Genomic DNA, 17,542 nt, shown 5'->3' with positions numbered 1-17,542 from the left:
GTTGGGAATGACAATTTGCTGTTGCTATTATTGCATGTGAGCATTGATAATCATCATTTCATCTTTCTAGCCTGTGAAAGCTGAGGCCAGTTTTGCAACCTCATTGTCGCTCCAGCTGAGATTGGCTAACTCTGTAGAGACTGGGACCATCCTTCTCTGTTACAACTCAGTGTCACACTACCGCCAGCATTTACTCACTGCGCCAATTGGGCTAAGGGTGTACATTTTGCAATTTATACGGAGCACATAACAAAGCTCGGAAGAAAGAAGACGGTTGATTACAAAGTTTGATAGTCCTTCGTTCCAGATTTTTTTTGAACGACAAGGGAGTGAAGGGTTATGGAGAGCAGTCAGGGAAGTGCAGTTGAGGCCAGGATCAGATCAGCCATGATCTTTTTGAATGGCGGAGCAGGCTCAAGGGTCCAATGGCCTACTCCTGCTATTTCTTATGAAACTATTTTACTGATTTTTTTTTTTTTTCCCTTCTCTCTCGATATAGAAACATAGAAAATAGATGCAGGAGCAGGCCATTCGGCCCTTCGAGCCTGCACCACCATTTAATATGATCATGGCTTATCATGCAACTTCAGTACCCCACTCCTGCCTTCTCTCCATACCCCCTGATCCCTTTAGCTATAATGGCCACATCTAACTCCCTTTTGAATGTATCTAATGAACTGGACTCAACAACTTTCTGTCTTTCAGTCTTTCTTCATATGTCAGTCCTGCCATCCCGGGAATCAGTCTGGTGAACCTTTGCTGCACTCCCTCAATAGCAAGAATGTCCTTCCTCAGAATAGGAAAATTCTATAGGTTCACAATTCTGGGTGAAAAAGTTTCTCATCTCGGTCCTATATGGCTTATCCCTTATCCTTAGACTGGGACCCCTGGTTCTGGACTTCCCCAACATTGGGAACATTCTTCCTGCATCTAACCTGTCCAGTCCCATCAGAATTTTATATGCTTCTATGAGATCCCCTCTCATTCTTCTAAATTCCAGTGAATATAAGCTTAGTCGATCCAGTCTTTCTTCATATGTCAGTCCTGCCATCCCGGGAATCAGTCTGGTGAATCTTCGCTGCACTCCCTCAATAGCAAGAATGTCCTTCTTCAGATTAGGAGACCAAAACTGCACACAATACTCAAGGTGTGGTCTCACCAAGGCCCTGTACAACTGCAGCAAGACCTCCCTGCTCCTATACTCAAATCCTCTCGCTATGAAGGCCAACATGCCATTTGCTTTCTTTACTGCCTGCTGTACCTGCATGTCTGCTTTCAATGACTGAAATACTATGACACCCAGGTCTTGTTGCACCTCCCCTTTTTCTAATCTGTCACCATTCAGATAATATTCTGCCTTCCTGTTTTTGCCACCAAAGTGAGTAACCTCACACTTATCCACATTATACTGCATCTGCCATGCATTTGCCCACTCACCTAACCTTTCCAAGTCACCCTGCAGCCTCCTCACAGCTCCACCCTGCAGCCTCCTCACAGCTCACACTGCCACCCAGCTTAGTGTCATCTGCAAACTTGGAGATATTACATTCAATTCCTTCGCCTAAATCATGAATATATATTGTAAATAGCTGGGGTCTCGGCACTGAACCTTGCAGTACCCCACTAGTCGCTGCCTGCCAATCTGAAAAGGACCTGTTCATTCTCACTCTTTGCTTCCTGTCTGCCAACCAGTTCTGTATCCACATCAATATGTGCCTTAATTTTGCACACTAATCTCTTGTGTGGGACCTTGTCAAAAGCCTTTTGAAAGTCCAAATACAACACATCCACTGGTTCTCCATTATCCACTCTACTAGTTACATCCTCAAAAAAAATTTTTAGAAGATTTGTCAAGCATTATTTCTCTTTCATAAATCCATGCTGGCTTGGACCGATCCTGTCACTGCTTTCCAAATGCGCTGCTTTTACATCGTTAATAAGTGATTCCAGCATTTTCCCCACTACTGATGTCAGGCTAACCGGTCTATAATTCCCTGTTTTCTCTCCCTCCTTTTTAAAAAAGTGGGAGATATCTGGGTTATGTTACTTTGGATACAATTTATTGAGAAATTTAAAAAATCATAATGGTGTGACTTTTAGAGGGACGAGTGCTTGAACACTTTGTGTAGCAACCCTGATCGGAGTCTTGTGCTTTACATTTTTTTTCCCCCTTCGTGGTCAGACGCGAACTTCTAACTGGGGCCGTTGTTTGGTTAGAAGGAAATATTATTGGGGGGGGCCAATGAGGCAGGGACGTCACAAATAAGCTTGTCGTATAAATTGGAACACCAATGCAGGAAAAGATAGGAGTAATTTATTTTACTTGTCTAAATTTCCGTACAACCTTTTTGTTTAATTTTTTTTCCCTCAGGGCACTTTGCCAGTGAAGAAGTGAAAGGCAAGCTGAGTGACCTGAATCAGAAATGGGATTCCCTGAAAGCAAAGGCTGCGCAGAGACGCCAGGATTTGGAAGATTCACTGCAGGCCCAGCAGTACTTTGCTGATGCAAATGAGGCGGAGTCCTGGATGAGGGAGAAGGAGCCTGTTGTTGGCAGCATTGACTATGGAAAGGATGAAGACTCTGCTGAGGTGAGGCGCTGTCTATTTATAAAATATCTACAAGGTTACTTCGAAGGAACTGCATATGTCCATTAGCTGGAGTGAGATATAGCAAAGGTATTTTGCCCTATCTTGGTTTGCATATCAATATGTAGATATGCAAACCAAGATAGGTTTGTAGATTATCTCAGCCTGCCGCTCTCGCTTCCCCCGTGACCAATGAGTTGTCTCTGGGGCTGCGACTGGTGCCCACAGCTCGCCAGCTGAACAAAAGATGATCCAATTTCTAGGCCCCTCACAGGAGTGCAGAGCTGTTGTAGGCATGGCCAATTCACTTGGAGCTGTGAGCTTGTGGAGGAAGGAGCTCCTGCAACAACTTGTCTGCAAGTCCGTGTACCCAGGAGAGGAGGAAGGGCCTACTGTTATCAACACTTCGAGGGAGAGGAGAGCAGCTTCAACACCACTGCTACCAAAGAGTTGGAGAGAGGGGAAAAGAAAAGAAACTATAACAACTTGGAAAAACAATAATATCCGTGTGGAAGGAGGGAGATCCATTATTCAACAATCTACAGGTGGGTGTAATTGGTGCACTCTCCAAAAAGACTTTGTTTTGTAGGTAGGGGGAGGAAAGATTACTAGGAAGACCAGAATATCGTGGGGGTGTGTGTGTGCAAGTGAGTGTGGGGTTCTTGCCACCACATACTACTAAAAGCGCCCCTCTCCCATTGCCTAGCCCGGGACAGCTGGAGTTGCCTGGGTGAAGACTCGTTTCTCACCAATTAACGTCGTTGAGACCCGGTGAAGGACTGTGCCTCGGTAGTTCCAGCTATACCAGGTGAAGACATCTCTCCCCGCCAGAAGAAAATCTATAAAGACTTTGTTTGCCATCCGGGGAGTGCACCCCTGCAAGCACCCACCTATCGTTGTGAGGGGTAAACTGCTCTCACAGCCTCCCACTTTCCCACCCCTCTCTGTCTCTGTCTCTCTAAAAAGCTTCTTTCTCCTTTTTAAAATATAATCAAAAAAAAGACAGCTGAGCAGAGGGAAATAAAGGAGGCCAATTAAGACCTTTTGGGCCTGTGACATTGGGATGCATGCAGCCTTTAAAGGGACCCTGACATGGCGAGTCTATCTACGCCGGTGGCAGGGCCAGCGCAGACTTATGCACATGTGGCGGCCACGGCGGCTCCTGCTGCCCTGCCACTATTTAAATTACTAACCAAAAAGAATGAGGTCAAGAGCTACACTCACCCCAACATGAATATTGAGGAGTGCGCGAGGGCAATGGCTGGGGTAGCCTGCCCCTCGGCCGTTGTCGCCGCCTCAAAAATGTACGGGAAGGCTGTGTTCTTTCTGGGGTCTGAGCGGACGGTGGGCGGAACCTTCCTGCTGGTGGATCCACTCGAGGCCACCGCGCAGAGACTCGTTATTTCAAATGTCCCGCCCTTTGTTCCCGGTGAGCTCCTCCTCCCACACCTACGTCAACTGGGGGAGGCGAGGTCGGGGATAAACCCAGTACCGCTCGGCCTCGGGGAGGCCAGCCTCCGTCATGTGTTCTCCTTCCGGCGCCAGCTTTTCATCCAGCTGACGTGGGAGGAGGTAACGGAAGGAGCATTCAGCGTGCTCCACGAGGGGACAGCCTACCGCGTCTTCTGTCCGCAAGAACTGCCCCGCCTCTAGAGCTGCTAAAACAGCCAAAGCGGCCAAAGATGGTGCCGCCGCCACTCCTCCCCCGTCACCGTCGGTGTGCCGGAAGCCGTACGTGCGCGTGCATCGTCGGGGACCATTGACTTCACGGCCTCTGGCGGGCGGGGGGAGGGGAAGGAGGGAGTGCGTCCGCATGAAAGGAAGGCTCGGAAGAAAATGAAACGCCTTCGGGAGAGTTCCCTCAGGTGGGCCGGACAGCCCCATCACTGCGCTCGGCCCCTTATTATCGCCGGCGAGCGCGGTGCATCCCAAGCCCTTGACCACACCTGCTTCCGTGGAAAGTTTGCCACCTGCGGTCAGGTTCGGGCGCAGGCAAGACAATCCGAAGGAGGGGGTGGAGGCGGGAGCCCCGGCCGACATGGAGGTCTCCCAGTCTCCGTGTCCATCGAGACAAAAAAAGGAGGCACCACTCCAGGGAAGCGGAGGATGACCATGATACCTCCATGGAGGAGTTGGTGCCCGGCGCGTGTCCTGCGTCCCCCACCAGCGCTCCCAATGCGTGCCGAAGGCGGGTGGATTCTATCCCTCGGGAGGGTGAGACAGCCGAGGCTGCCCAGCCTGAGCCTCCCGAGGATGGGAGTGAAGAACTGCCTGTTGCAGGGGGCGCGGGGCCGCAAATAGAATGTATCGCCGCTGGGTTGAGCGTCCCGGGGAGTGAGGCAGGTGAGGGTGAAGAGGCCAAGTCCGAGCCCGCCCAGCCAAACATCAACATCCCCCGGGATCTGCTCGACCCGGCGGAAAAAGAAAACTAATTAAAGGATTTTCAGGAACCCCCACCCGCTGGGCCGGAGGGTGGTGGTGGGGAGGGTGAGGAACCCCAATCTTCGTCCCTGACATTGGTGCCGGAGGACCTGGAGCTGTTTTTTGGCCCGGTTTCTCCATGCTCCCCGGTGCCTGGGGCGAAGGAGGTCTTCCTTCCACTGCCGCTTCTCGACCCGGCATCCCAGGAGAAGCCCAGGGAGGACTCCTCTGCCAACGATCCTGGGGGTGGGATCGTGACAGAGGTAGGGCCGGATGGTGCGGCCGGGCCGTTTGCCGTACCCAGTGCGGTCGATGGACTGGCTGCTGGTGGCAACCTCCCAGAGGGGGATGGGGACTCGGTGGTAGGCGCGGGAGAAGATCTTGAATCCATCACCAGTGAGGTGGTGGATCTCCTCGTGGCCCCCGCAGAGTCCCCTCTCATTCCTGCCAAGGAACTCCGGGAATTTTTGGCACAATGCCAGGGTCGCCGCAATAGAGCCCATCTGGCCCTGGACAAATGGTCTCATCAGGTCCATCCGCGCTGCCGTTAAAACCATGGGCGTGGACAGGACCCTAACAAAACCAGAAACCCTTGAGCTGCACCGGCTCAGAACGTTCCTCGCTGGGTTGCTGAGGAGTGCAGGTCATCAAACGACTCTGCTCCCTCCCCACAGTAGGTTATTTAGAGATTTCTCTTGTTATGAAGACAACCATAGCCAGCCTCAACATCAACGGCGGCACGCCGTAGAGTTAACAATTTTTCGCCCCTATGGGAGGGGAAATATGCGGTGTGCTTCCTGCAAGAAACCCACGCCGTTCCGGGAGACAAAGCCACGTGGCTCCTGGAATGGCAAGGAGAGGTCCGCTTGAGCCACCTCACTGCCACTTCTTGTGGGATGGCTATCTTGCTGGCCCCACATTTTCAGCCAGAGATCTTGGGGAGGAGGGGAGGGGGGGGGGAGGGAATTTTAACTGCACCCCCGAGGCGAGGGACCGCTCCGGTGCCCCTCAGAGCATGACGGCGATGGAGAAGTTGAGGGATCTGGTTGGGTCCTTCGACTTGGTGGACGCCTGGCAAAATCTCCATCCCGACTCCAGTGCCTTTACTTGGGTGAGGCCTGGAAGAGGATGGTCCAGAATCGACCACCTTTACGTGTCTCGGGCGTACGTTTCCTGCGTTCTGGCGGCCTCCATGCGGCCGGCGCCATGCTCGAACCACCACCTGTTGTGGGCGGAGCTTGCTTTGTTCTGCGCGCGGGTGGGGTCTGCGTACTGGCATTTTAACCACCTGCTGCTGGAGGACGAGCAGTTCCCGGATTCGTTCCGTCGGTTCTGGTCCGACTAGAGAAGGAAGCATGGGGGCTTCCCCACCTTGAGGTTATGGTGGGACGTGGGCAAGGCTCACATCCGTCTCTTCTGTCAAAAGTACGCGAAGGGGTCGACCAAGAGGCGGGAGACCAGGGTGGGGCGTCTGGAGAAGGAGGTGCTCGACCTGGAATCCCATCTCTGGTCAAGTCGTCGAGGACCCGGTCCTGCGGACTGTGTACTAAGTGAAGAAGGCTGCGCTGAAGGACATGCAGCTTGTCGGGTCCCGAGGCATGTTTGTGAGGTCGCGGATCTGGTTCCTCCGGGCCCTGGACTGCGGCTCCCCCTTCTACTTGTTGGAAAAAAAGACAGTGGGTCCGTAAGCAGCTCTTAAAGCTGCTGGCGATGACTCATCTCTGGTCTCTGATCTGGAGGGCATCAGCAACAGGGCCCGAGACTATTACGGGGCTCTGTTCTCTCCGGACCTGTCCAGCGAGGAAGCGCGTAGAGCTTTGTGGGAGGACCTGCCGAAGGTCGGCCTGGAGGGCACCGAAAATCTGGACGCTCCGCTATGACTGGCAGAGCTGACCGATACCGGCCCTCGAGGGGAAAGTCCCCGGGGCTGGACGGGCTGACCGTGGAGTTCCACAGGGTATTCTGGGACGTCTTGGGGTGGGGGCGACTACACACGGGTCCTGGGGGAAAGTCTGCCGACCGGGGAGATGCCCCTCTCTTGGCACAGAGCAGTAATCATCCTGCTGCCTAAGAAGGACGATCTTCGCCTACTTAAGAACTGGTCTCCCTCCTCAGCACGAGTTACAACATTTTTGCCAGGGTGACGTCTGCTCGGCTTGGAGCCCTGCTGGACCACATGATCCACCCCGACCAGTCCTACACGGTCCTGGGCCGGACAAACCACGATGACATCCATCTGGTCCGGGACCTGGTCCACCATTCCCAGAGGGCTGGTCTGTCGGTCGCCTTCCTTTCCCGAGACCAGGAGAAGGCGTTCAACAGGGTTGGTCACGGGTACTTGTCGGAACTCTGCGCGCTTTCAGGTTCGGGGCGCATTTGGTCGCCCGGATCCGACTTTTATACGCTGCCGCGGATTAAGGTTAACTGGTCTTTGACGGCTCCCCTCCACTTTGGGAGAGGGGTGTGCCAGGGATGCCCCATGTTCGGCCAGTTATATGCCATATACGTGGAGCCTTTCTTGCGGTAGAGGTTGACGGGACTGGCTCAGCAAGGTTTGGTCGTGGAGGTCGTTCCCTCGGCTTACGCCGATGACGTGCACCTCATGGTCCAGGATGTCGTTGACCTGCAGATGATGCATGAGTGCCAGGAGATTTACTCGACCGCATCCTCTGCCAGGATCAACTGGGAGAAATGTTCTGGACTCCTGGTGGTTCAGTGGCGGGTGGACTCCTTGTCGGAGGAGTTCAGGCCTTTTGCCTGGAGCACGACCTTAGCCCTGACGAAGAAGCCTGGCTGGCGAACTGGCAAGAGCTGGAGGCCAAAGTTGCCGCTCCCCTCGGGCGCCGGACAGGACTGTTCTGAGTGCTGTCCTACAGGGGTCGAGTGCTAGTCATAAACCAGCTAGTGGCTGCTATGCTGTGGTACTGGTTGGTCACTTTGACCCCTCCCCCTGTGTTTGTTGCCAAGATACAGAAGAAGCTGGTCGACTTTTTGTGGAACAACAGGAAGCACTGGCTCTCTGCTGCGGATCTGAGTCTCCCGCTTAGGGAGGGTGGTCAGGCGTTGGTGTGCGTCAGCACCCAGCTAGCGACTTTCCGTCTTCAGACCTTGCAGAGATACCTATACATCGAGCCCCCTCCTAGATGGTGTGCACTGGCGACGTATTTCTTCTGCCCAGCAGTACTGTCTCAATTACGACATGCAGCTCCTGTTTGTGAGCCTGGGGGGCGTCAGGACCACCATGCGGGGGCTACCTGTCTTTTACCAGGAACTCATCAGGGTCTGGAACAGAGTCGCCACCAAGCGCAGTTCTCCCCCGTCTGGAGTGGCGACTGTCCTTCGGGAGCCGCTGCTCAGAAATCTGTATCTCCACGACCGCGGTTTTGGGTGGCAGGCGGACGAGAGGGCTATGTCTGGCAAGGTGACCAGGGTCAGGGACCTGCTCGATGGCGGAGGAGCGAGCTGGATGTCGCCAGACGAGCTGGCATGGCGCCTATCCTGGGCCGACGTCCAGCGTGCGGCCAATGCCATTGAGTCGCTAAAAACAGCTCTGGGCCCTGACTCCGTTGGGTGTATCATAAGAACATAAGAATTAGGAACAGGAGTAGGCCATCTAGCCCCTCGAGCCTGCTCCGCCATTCAACAAGATCATGGCTGATCTGGCCGTGGACTCAGCTCCACTTACCCGCCCGCTCCCCATAACCCTTAATTCCCTTATTGGTTAAAAATCTATCTGTCTGTGATTTGAATACATTCAATGAGCTAGCCTCAAACTGCTTCCTTGGGCAGAGAATTCCACAGATTCACAACCCTCTGGGCGAAGAAATTCCTTCTCAACTCTGTTTTAAATTGGCTCCCCTGTATTTTGAGGCTGTGCCCCCTAGTTCTAGTCTCCCCAACCAGTGGAAACAACTTCTCTGCCTCTATCTTGTCTATCCCTTTTATTATTTTAAATGTTTCTATAAGATCACGCCTCATCCTTCTGAACTCCAACGAGTAAAGACCCAGTCTACTCAATCTATCATCATAAGGTAATCCTCTCATCTCCGGAATCAGCCTAGTGAATCGTCTCTGTACCCCCTCCAAAGCTAGTATATCCTTCCTTAAGTAAGGTGACCAAAACTGCACGCAGTACTCCAGGTGCGGCCTCACCAATACCATATACAGTTGCAGCAGGACCTCCATGCTTTTGTACTCCATCCCTCTCGCAATGAAGGCCAACATTCCATTGGCCTTCCTGATTACCTGCTGCACCTGCAAACTAACTTTTTGGGATCCAGGCAGCGGGCGGTCGAGGGGGTCGTTCAACCTGACTGCCTGCCTCTCTTCCGCTCTTACATCCGGTCCAGGGTGTCCCTGGAGATGGAGCACGCGGTGTCCACCGGTACGCTCGCGGCCTTCCGCGAGAGGTGGGCACCGGAGGGACTGGAGTGCATCATCACGCCCGGCAACCAAATTTTAATTTGATTTTACGTTTTAAAGTTTAATTTGTTTTAATTGCCGGTGCTTTTAGTGTCCCCCTCCCCTTTTATAGGGGGCACTGGAGGAAAAAATGTGATTTTAGTGCCCAAAAAAAACCCCAAAAAAAAGAAAAACACAAAAAAAAACCCAAAAAAAGAAAAAAAAAGGGGCCTTGTAAATGTCTGGTGTGTCATCCAGGTCGGGTGGCACCGATTAATGTTTTATGTTTTTCAGATAAACTCCAAAAAGAGTTTCATGCACAAGGACCCCCAGGTCCCTCTGCACCGCAGCATGTTGTAATTTCTCCCCATTCAAATAATAATATTCCCTTTTACTGTTTTTTTTTCCCCCCAAGGTGGATGACCTCACATTTTCCAACATTGTATTCCATCTGCCAAACCTTAGCCCATTCGCTTAACCTATCTAAATCTCTTTGCAGCCTCTCTGTGTACTCTACACAACCCGCTTTCCCACTAATCTTTGTGTCATCTGCAAATTTTGTTAGACGACACTCTGTCCCCTCTTCCAGGTCATCTGTGTATATTGTAAACAGTTGTGGTCCCAGCACCGATCCCTGTGGCACACCACTAATCACCGATTTCCAACCTGAAAAGGACCCATTTATCCCGAATCTCTGCTTTCTGTTAGCCAGTCAATTCTCTATCCATGCTAATACATTTCCTCTGACTCCGCATACCTTTATCTTCTGCAGTAACCTTTTGTGTGGCACCTTATCGAATGCCTTTTGGAAATCTAAATACACCACATCCATCGGTACACCTCTATCCACCATGCTCGTTATATCAAAGAATTCCAGTAAATTAGTTAAACATGATTTTCCCCTTCATGAATCCATGTTGAGTCTGCTTGATTGCACTATTCCTATCTAGATGTCCCGCTATTTCTTCCTTAATGATAGCTTCAAGCATTTTCCCCACTACAGATGTTAAACTAACTGGCCTATAGTTACCTGCCTTTTGTCTGCCCCCTTTTTTAAACAGAGGCGTTACATTAGCTGCTTTCCAATCCGCTGGTACTTCCCCAGAGTCCAGTGAATTTTGGTAGATTATAACGAATGCATCTGCTATAACTTCCGCCATCTCTTTTAATACCCTGGGATGCATTTCATCAGACCAGGGGACTTGTCTACCTTGAGTCCCATTAGCCTGTCTAGCACTACCCCCCTAGTGATAGTGATTGTATCAAGGTCCTCCCTTCCCACATTCCCGTGACCAGCAATTTTTGGCATGGTTTTTGTGTCTTCCACTGTGAAGACCGAAGCAAAATAATTGTTTACGGTCTCAGCCATTTCCACATTTCCCATTATTAAATCCCCCTTCTCATCTTCTAAGGGACCAACATTTACTTTAGTCACTCTTTTTACCGTTTTATCGAGGAGGCTCAAGCAGTTGGGAAGATCCCGTCCGAACTGACCGCCGTCCAGACGGAATTCCTCATTGGCGCCAAGCCCCGAAACCTCCCTCGGGAGCCGCCGCCTCACAACTTGAGCCTCCTCTGAGAAATCCCCTCTGCCTTTCAGTTCTGTGTGGAGGGATTTCCTGTACAGGCTGCTCTTGCACACTCTCCACGTTGCCATCCTTGTCTGCCGTACGGACACGCCATGGCGCACCATCTTGCCGTTCGGAGGAGGCTGGGGTCCCTAATTGAGTGCTCTCTACGTGGGAGTCTTCCCTTTATTTATTGGGGACTTGGCCTGGAGGGTGTTGCACGGAGCAGGCCCGTGCAATAAGTTTTTAAGTCGGTTTACGGGCTCCCATGCCGCCTGTAATTTCTGCGGTCTGGAGGAGTCCATGTTCCATGTATATGTCGAATGCGCGAGGTTGCAGCCCGTCTTCCAATATTTGAAGGGGCTGCTCCTCAAATTCTGGTTGCACTTCAGTCCCACATTCCTGATCTTTGGGCACCCTGTGCAGAGGGGAGCAGGCAGGTCGAAAGGCCTCCTCGTAGGACTGCTCCTGGACATGGCCAAGGGGGCCATCACCCGGTCCAGGCAGCGAGCTGTCAAGGGGGTCGTTCAGCCCGCCTGCCGCCTCTCTTCCGCGGTTACAGCCGAGCCAGGGTGTCCCTGGAGATGGAGCATGCGGTGTCCACCAGTATGCTCGCGGCCTTCCGCGAGAGGTGGGCGCTGGAGGGACTGGAGTGCATCATCACCCCTGGCAACCAAATTTTAATTTGTCTAAAGTCTAATTTGTCAGTTTTACTGCCCCCCCTCCTTCCCCCCAACCCTTTTAGCCAGAGGGCACTTGCATAATGTGTGTTTCTGGTGCCCTGAAAAAAAAAACAAGGGGGCACTTGAAAAGTGTTTGGAGTGTGATTTCCGCGCCCCTTAATCAGGGAGGCACTTGTTTATTGTCAACACAAAATAGTTGTAGAGCTGTTGAGTTGGGAGCGGCTTAGCCAGTCACGTGATGTTCGCAAGACTCCATAAAACCCCAGCCAGTTGGGTTCGGAGGATCCTTGATGATGCAGGTGATTGTGAGCCTGGTGGATGAACTGGTAATGTGTAGTGTGATAAACTGTTGCTAATAAACCAACTAGTTCTTAGTAGCAATGTGTTGCTATGAATTCTTAAGCAACGACCCCATGAAGTAAATACATTACACCTATTCTCTGCCAACACTGGGAACCATGTTACAGGAGATCCTCATGTCTGGTGTATTTGCTTCTTTAAAAACTTGTCGTCACTTCATTGTTTGGATGAGAGTTTACATTTGTGACTTTTATTTAGGCAGCATAGAATTATTCTTCTGAATTAATTACTTAATGCAGTAGAGAACTGAAATATTTTCTCTAACTGCCATTTGAAACCCCAGCACAAAAGTGCTCAACTTTGAATAAATGCAGGGAGTTTATACTTTGTGCAGGGAGTGCTGAATAAATTCAGTGTGTGTCACCTTTTTGTAAATGTAACAACTACTTTTTACTGTCAATTTACCACCCTCCCGCTCCCATCGTTTTCATTCTCCTCTGAAGATATTGGGGCAATGAGAGTGCAAAACTGAAGTCGGTGGTAAGGAAAATGAAGAATAATGTATAACGGGCGCCTGATCTGATACCGCTTGTTTAACACTAAAATGACCCTCTTTGCTGCAATACAGTTCCATGGGTGTCAATAACCTCGATACTTCACCTAGATGAAATTATTCGTATGTGACTCTTGATGCAGGCAATTCAGCCTCGGGCAACATCACCGATAAATCTGCACCTGTCTTCACTAAATGCCATATGTGTCCCTCCAACAAGGATCCTGGATAGTGATTGGGAGTGAGAAACCTGGCCATTTTCTTCACTTCGCTTCATAACCCAACTGACCAGTTACAGGGCCCCTAGTGTCACCCCCAGAAAAAGAGGAACTAACTTATCGGTTGGGAAATGGGCCTGAAATCTTCTTGGTCTGTACTGCTCAGCCAATTGCTGGATAAAATGCCTGAGTCATTAGAGGAATATCTCCATTATTAACCTATTTCTGCAGCAGTTCATGCATTGAATTTTAGTACCTGTTACTAATGTAATTACTGTAAAAAAAAAAAAAAAAATTATAGTTTATTTATGTTTTCTTTTAAACTAGGCCCTGCTGAAGAAGCATGAAGCCCTGATGTCGGATCTAATTGCATATGGAAGCAGCATTCAGTCACTGAAGGAGCAGGCTCAAGGCTGTCGTGTAAGGAATTCTAAACCGTTTTTGCCATGTTACATGGATTCTGCCGTATTTTAAATCCAAAATTAAAACTTACAGCTGTTAAAGCATTCTTTGGCTTTTTTAAAAATGTAACTATTGTCAAATATGAAACATGCAGGGTACCAGAAAGCCAATCTCAAATTTTATCTAATATAGTTCAACCCCCTGGTTAGAATATGTTCTGTACTAAATAATCTGCAGTTATGGTACACAGAAAATCTGCCTTACGGTTAATTTAGCTCCTCACTTATATCTTATCTTCTTCAGCAACAAGTGGCTCCCACGGATGATGAAACTGGAAAAGAACTGGTCTTGGCACTGTATGATTACCAGGAGAAGAGCCCTCGTGAAGTCACCATGAAAAAGGGTGATATTCTTACCCTGCTAAACAGCACCAACAAGGTAAGGCATTGCCAGGACTGACTGAGAAGGTAGAAAATTAGCTGATAGGAAGGGGTGGGGGAGGTTAGTTCGTTCCATTCATTTAAAGAAGCAATGTGGATAAATACTTCCCACATTGTTGTGCTTTAATATCTGTTTCTTGTGAATATTCAAATGCCGGGCTCATCCTGAGAACTTATCTTTTGTCCATTAGCTGCAGTACATTCTGGAGTGTTGAATTGACATAAAGGAAGAGGGGATGCTATGTAGCAGGCCTACTCTGTGTTCTGGGTGACATTGTATTTCAGTGCTTTAGAAGTTGATCATAGCCAACACTGTCTTGGCCTTCTGCTTTTTAGTCCAAACTGAACAGTAACTATTTTGTCTTTGGAGACTATCTCTGAAACTCTTTAGTGTCTGCTGTGGCTCAGTGGGCAGCACACTCGCCTCTGAGTCACAAGGTTGTGGGTTCAAGTCCCACTCCAGGAACTTGAGCACACAAATCTAGGATGACACTCCAGTGCAGTACTGAGGGAGTGCTGCACTATCGGAGGTGCCATCTTTCAGATGGGACGTTAAACTTAGGCCCCGTCTGCCCTCTGAGGTGGACGTAAAAGGTCCCATGGTGCTATTTCGAAGAAGAGCAGGGGAGTTATCCCCGGTGTCCAAGTCAACATAACAAAAACAGATTATCTGGTCCTTATCACATTGCTGTTTGTGGGAGCTTGCTGTGTGCAAGTTGGCTGTCACATTTCCCACATTGCAACAGTGACTACACTCCAAAAGTACTTCATTGGCTGTAAACGCTTTGCGACATCTGGTGGTCGTGAAAGGCGCTATAGAAATGCAAGTCGTTTTTCTTTTAAAGCTTTAAACAAATGGCAGTGTACTTTGATCATATTTGTCACAGTTGCAGAATTAAAAATGCACCTGGAGTGGTGATGTATTAATTCTTTACTGAGTTATGGAATGAATGACCATGGATTTGCTCTATCCAGATATAATTGAGCATGTCTAAGGCCTTGCCACAGGTAACATAACATGGGCCCATTCAATTTAAACGGGACATTGTGAGACGGGTAGAGCATAGAAAAGGCCTGCTTGCCTTTAGAAGCAGCACGTTCAGGGCTTGTGTACTTCTCTTGTGCAACTGTTTGTTGACGTTTGTCCTTTTGGTTTTATTCTAAAGGATTGGTGGAAAGTGGAAGTGAATGATCGTCAGGGCTTCGTTCCTGCTGCCTATGTTAAGAAATTGGACCCAGCACAGTCTGCATCACGGGAGAATCTGTTGGAGGATTCGAGCAGCATTGCAATGCGGCAGGAACAGATAGACAACCAGTAAGTAGCAAAACCTTCCTTTTTAAACCATGTATATATTTTTGCGATGGGATAATTTCAGTACTAAGTACTGCATAGCAAATATATTTCCTCCCCTCTTCCACTTTTTGGTTCAGTTGGATTCTCTACTTCCATTGTGTGTTTGGTGACTTCGCAGACCAGTGCTAGTGCTAGCTGCTACGATTATTTGAGTATGTACGTATCTTGTCTTCCTTTCTTGAGGAAGTCAGTTGGCCCTCCGTTGGTACTAACCTACACTGGTTGAGATTGACTCTGCTTTTTGGGCGGGAGGATCTACTGAATTGGCAAGGAAAAATTTGCTGGGCTATGGGGAAAGAGTAAAGAGCCGGCACGGGCACGATGGCCCAAATGGTCTCATTCTGTGCTGTATAATTCTATGATTCATCACTGTAGCTGTACCTGTGTACTTGACTTTTTTAATCCTCTCAGTTTTCTCCTTTACTTCCTTGCTCACTTAAAGCCGGTGACCTGTCCTGAGTTATGGTTTCATGGGTGCATGCAGCATTTGGTTATGTAGCCCAGGTGACTATTGATGTGTATGAATCAAACAGAGTATGGCAGCCCATTCAGCCGTTGTAGGCATTTCACCAAAGCCTGATCATGTCCTCGTGTGTATTTCTGGTAGTGGTGCTGAGTAGATGTCAGGAGAGACATTGGTGCATGTTGTGTACATGCTTCTGTGTACATGCTTCTGTGTGTTTCTCCTCTTCCCTGGCCCAGGGACACTGAGGCAAATGATAGTAATACCTCTGCTGTCCAGTCTGAAGTAAACGCCTTGTAAACCGAGGACATTCCTGATGTCTGTGGCTCTGTACCACAACATGCACTTCACTTTCCCAAGAATAATGAGGGTGTCTTTAATTCTTCTCTCAATATATTGAATGATTTAGCTGGCTGCTCACTGCTGGAAACCCATGCCAGCAGTCTATCTTCAGGTCTTATTTTACTTTGCTATCTTGTTACCAATTTCTTGATATATCTCCCACCATCTGAGAGTCCACTATAAACAGTGGCAGACTGTGACTCTGTCTCTGCCTACTGACCATTCAAGATTTATTCTTTAGAAGTCCAGGTATAGAATACAAAAGCAAAGAGGTAATTCTAAACCTGTACAAATCATCGGTTAGGCTGCAGTTAAAATATTGTGCCCAACTTTGGGCACCCTACTTTAGTAAGACTGTGGAGCCAGTACAGAAGAGATTTACTCAGGGTACCAGGGATGAGATGATTTAGTTATGAGGAGGGACTAGAAAAACTGGGATTATTTTCATTAGAACAGAGAACATTAACAGGAGTTCTGATAAAAGTGTTAGGCGTTTCAATGAGGTACATTGGTCAGTGGCAATAGTTTTTTTCCCGAATGAGCTGATAACAAGAGGACATCATTACCAAAAGAATGAAGGGAGAGGTTTTTCTGTAGAGGGCTGTTTGGATATGGGATGCCCCTACCTGAAATGGTGACTGAAGCAAAATCCATAACAATAGCTGTAAAAAAGGGAAATGGATAAACATTTCAAAAAGAAGGTACGCAACAAATATATAGCTCTCTTCAGAAAGCTGGTGCAGGTGCGATGAGCTGATTTACCACCTCCTTGTGCTGTAAAATTCTATGGTTCTTGGTGCAAGTCTATTGCCCACAGTACATTTTAACACTCTCTCTCTTCTGCAGAATCTTCCAGTATGGTTTTCCCAGGTTCTAAGAATATCCAGTCCACCTTAATGCAGGCTGTACATCACTGTGCATTCCAAGTCAGTTCAGACTGCCTAAATATCTAACTTGAACAGTGTGCTAAGATTTTCAGCATAATTGGTTAGAAGCAAGCACTGTTGCCAGCCACCTGGTAGTTCAGAGTGGGAGAGATAAGGTCTATGCTTGTTGAACTGTTGCCAGCCACCTGGTAGTTCAGAGTGGGAGAGATAAGGTCTATGCTTGTTGAAAAATGCATGGGACTGGTACTGTTTCTTTTATAGAGAATTCCGTTGTTTTGCTGGACAGCTCTGTTGCTGGTAACTAATCAAGTCTCGAGTCTTTTCAGTCGTTGCTTGCCTGCTCTTGCCTGTTGCTCCTTGATCTTTCCTTGCTGATTCTCTCCAGGTACTACTAACTTTCCTTTCTTTAACAGCTGCTTTAAGCCTTTAATCTACTAATGGTGCATGCTGTGCTCTGCTCCCTCTGTCTGTCCAGGGCTCTGCTAGCTAAGGAGGTTGGCAGCGTTGTACTCCGTATGAAGCAGGTGGAGGAATTGTGAGTAGGCCTGGCTCTCCCTCACTCGATGTGATCTCTTCGCTGCCATTCATTTTCATACTGCATTTTCGCTAATGCCTGTGGACACTGGATGAATCAATTAAATACAATTTTACTAGCTTGAAGGAGCTACCCTTCCAGGATTGAACTGCTAAGTGTTGTGAAACAGGCCAACTAGGTGTTCCAGATACGGTGTAGGGGAATGGAGTTTTTCCCTATTTGCTGACTGGAGGAGTGTGGAAGTTGGTGAGACTGACCGTTTTGGGGGCACTAGTCGGATTTTTAATTACTCAATTGCTGACTTCTGCCAGTGCTGTAGATCGCACACCAAAAGCATGCAAATATGATTTATACTTCTGATTTTGAGGGGAGTGGGCAGCGGCAGCAGA

General features: G+C 49.0%; 1 protein-coding gene across 7 annotated transcripts in view; it reads left to right on the top strand.

Moving 5' to 3' along the window:
- Window positions 1–17,542, top strand: part of sptan1 (spectrin alpha, non-erythrocytic 1) — a 132,505-nt gene that overhangs the window by 46,201 nt on the left and 68,762 nt on the right. For all 7 annotated transcript variants that reach the window (XM_070863690.1, XM_070863691.1, XM_070863693.1 and 4 more), the window contains 4 exons: window positions 2,372–2,589; window positions 13,058–13,150; window positions 13,436–13,570; window positions 14,739–14,887. In XM_070863690.1, the coding sequence (XP_070719791.1) occupies window positions 2,372–2,589; window positions 13,058–13,150; window positions 13,436–13,570; window positions 14,739–14,887 (595 nt within the window). The remainder of the gene's footprint in view (window positions 1–2,371; window positions 2,590–13,057; window positions 13,151–13,435; window positions 13,571–14,738; window positions 14,888–17,542) is intronic.

The sequence above is a fragment of the Pristiophorus japonicus genome, chromosome 20 (genome assembly GCF_044704955.1).
Source record: "Pristiophorus japonicus isolate sPriJap1 chromosome 20, sPriJap1.hap1, whole genome shotgun sequence".
In the NCBI taxonomy this organism is placed as follows: Eukaryota; Metazoa; Chordata; class Chondrichthyes; family Pristiophoridae; genus Pristiophorus; species Pristiophorus japonicus.
Note: the sequence above shows the minus strand (reverse complement) of the source record. Positions and strands in the feature narration are given on the sequence as shown.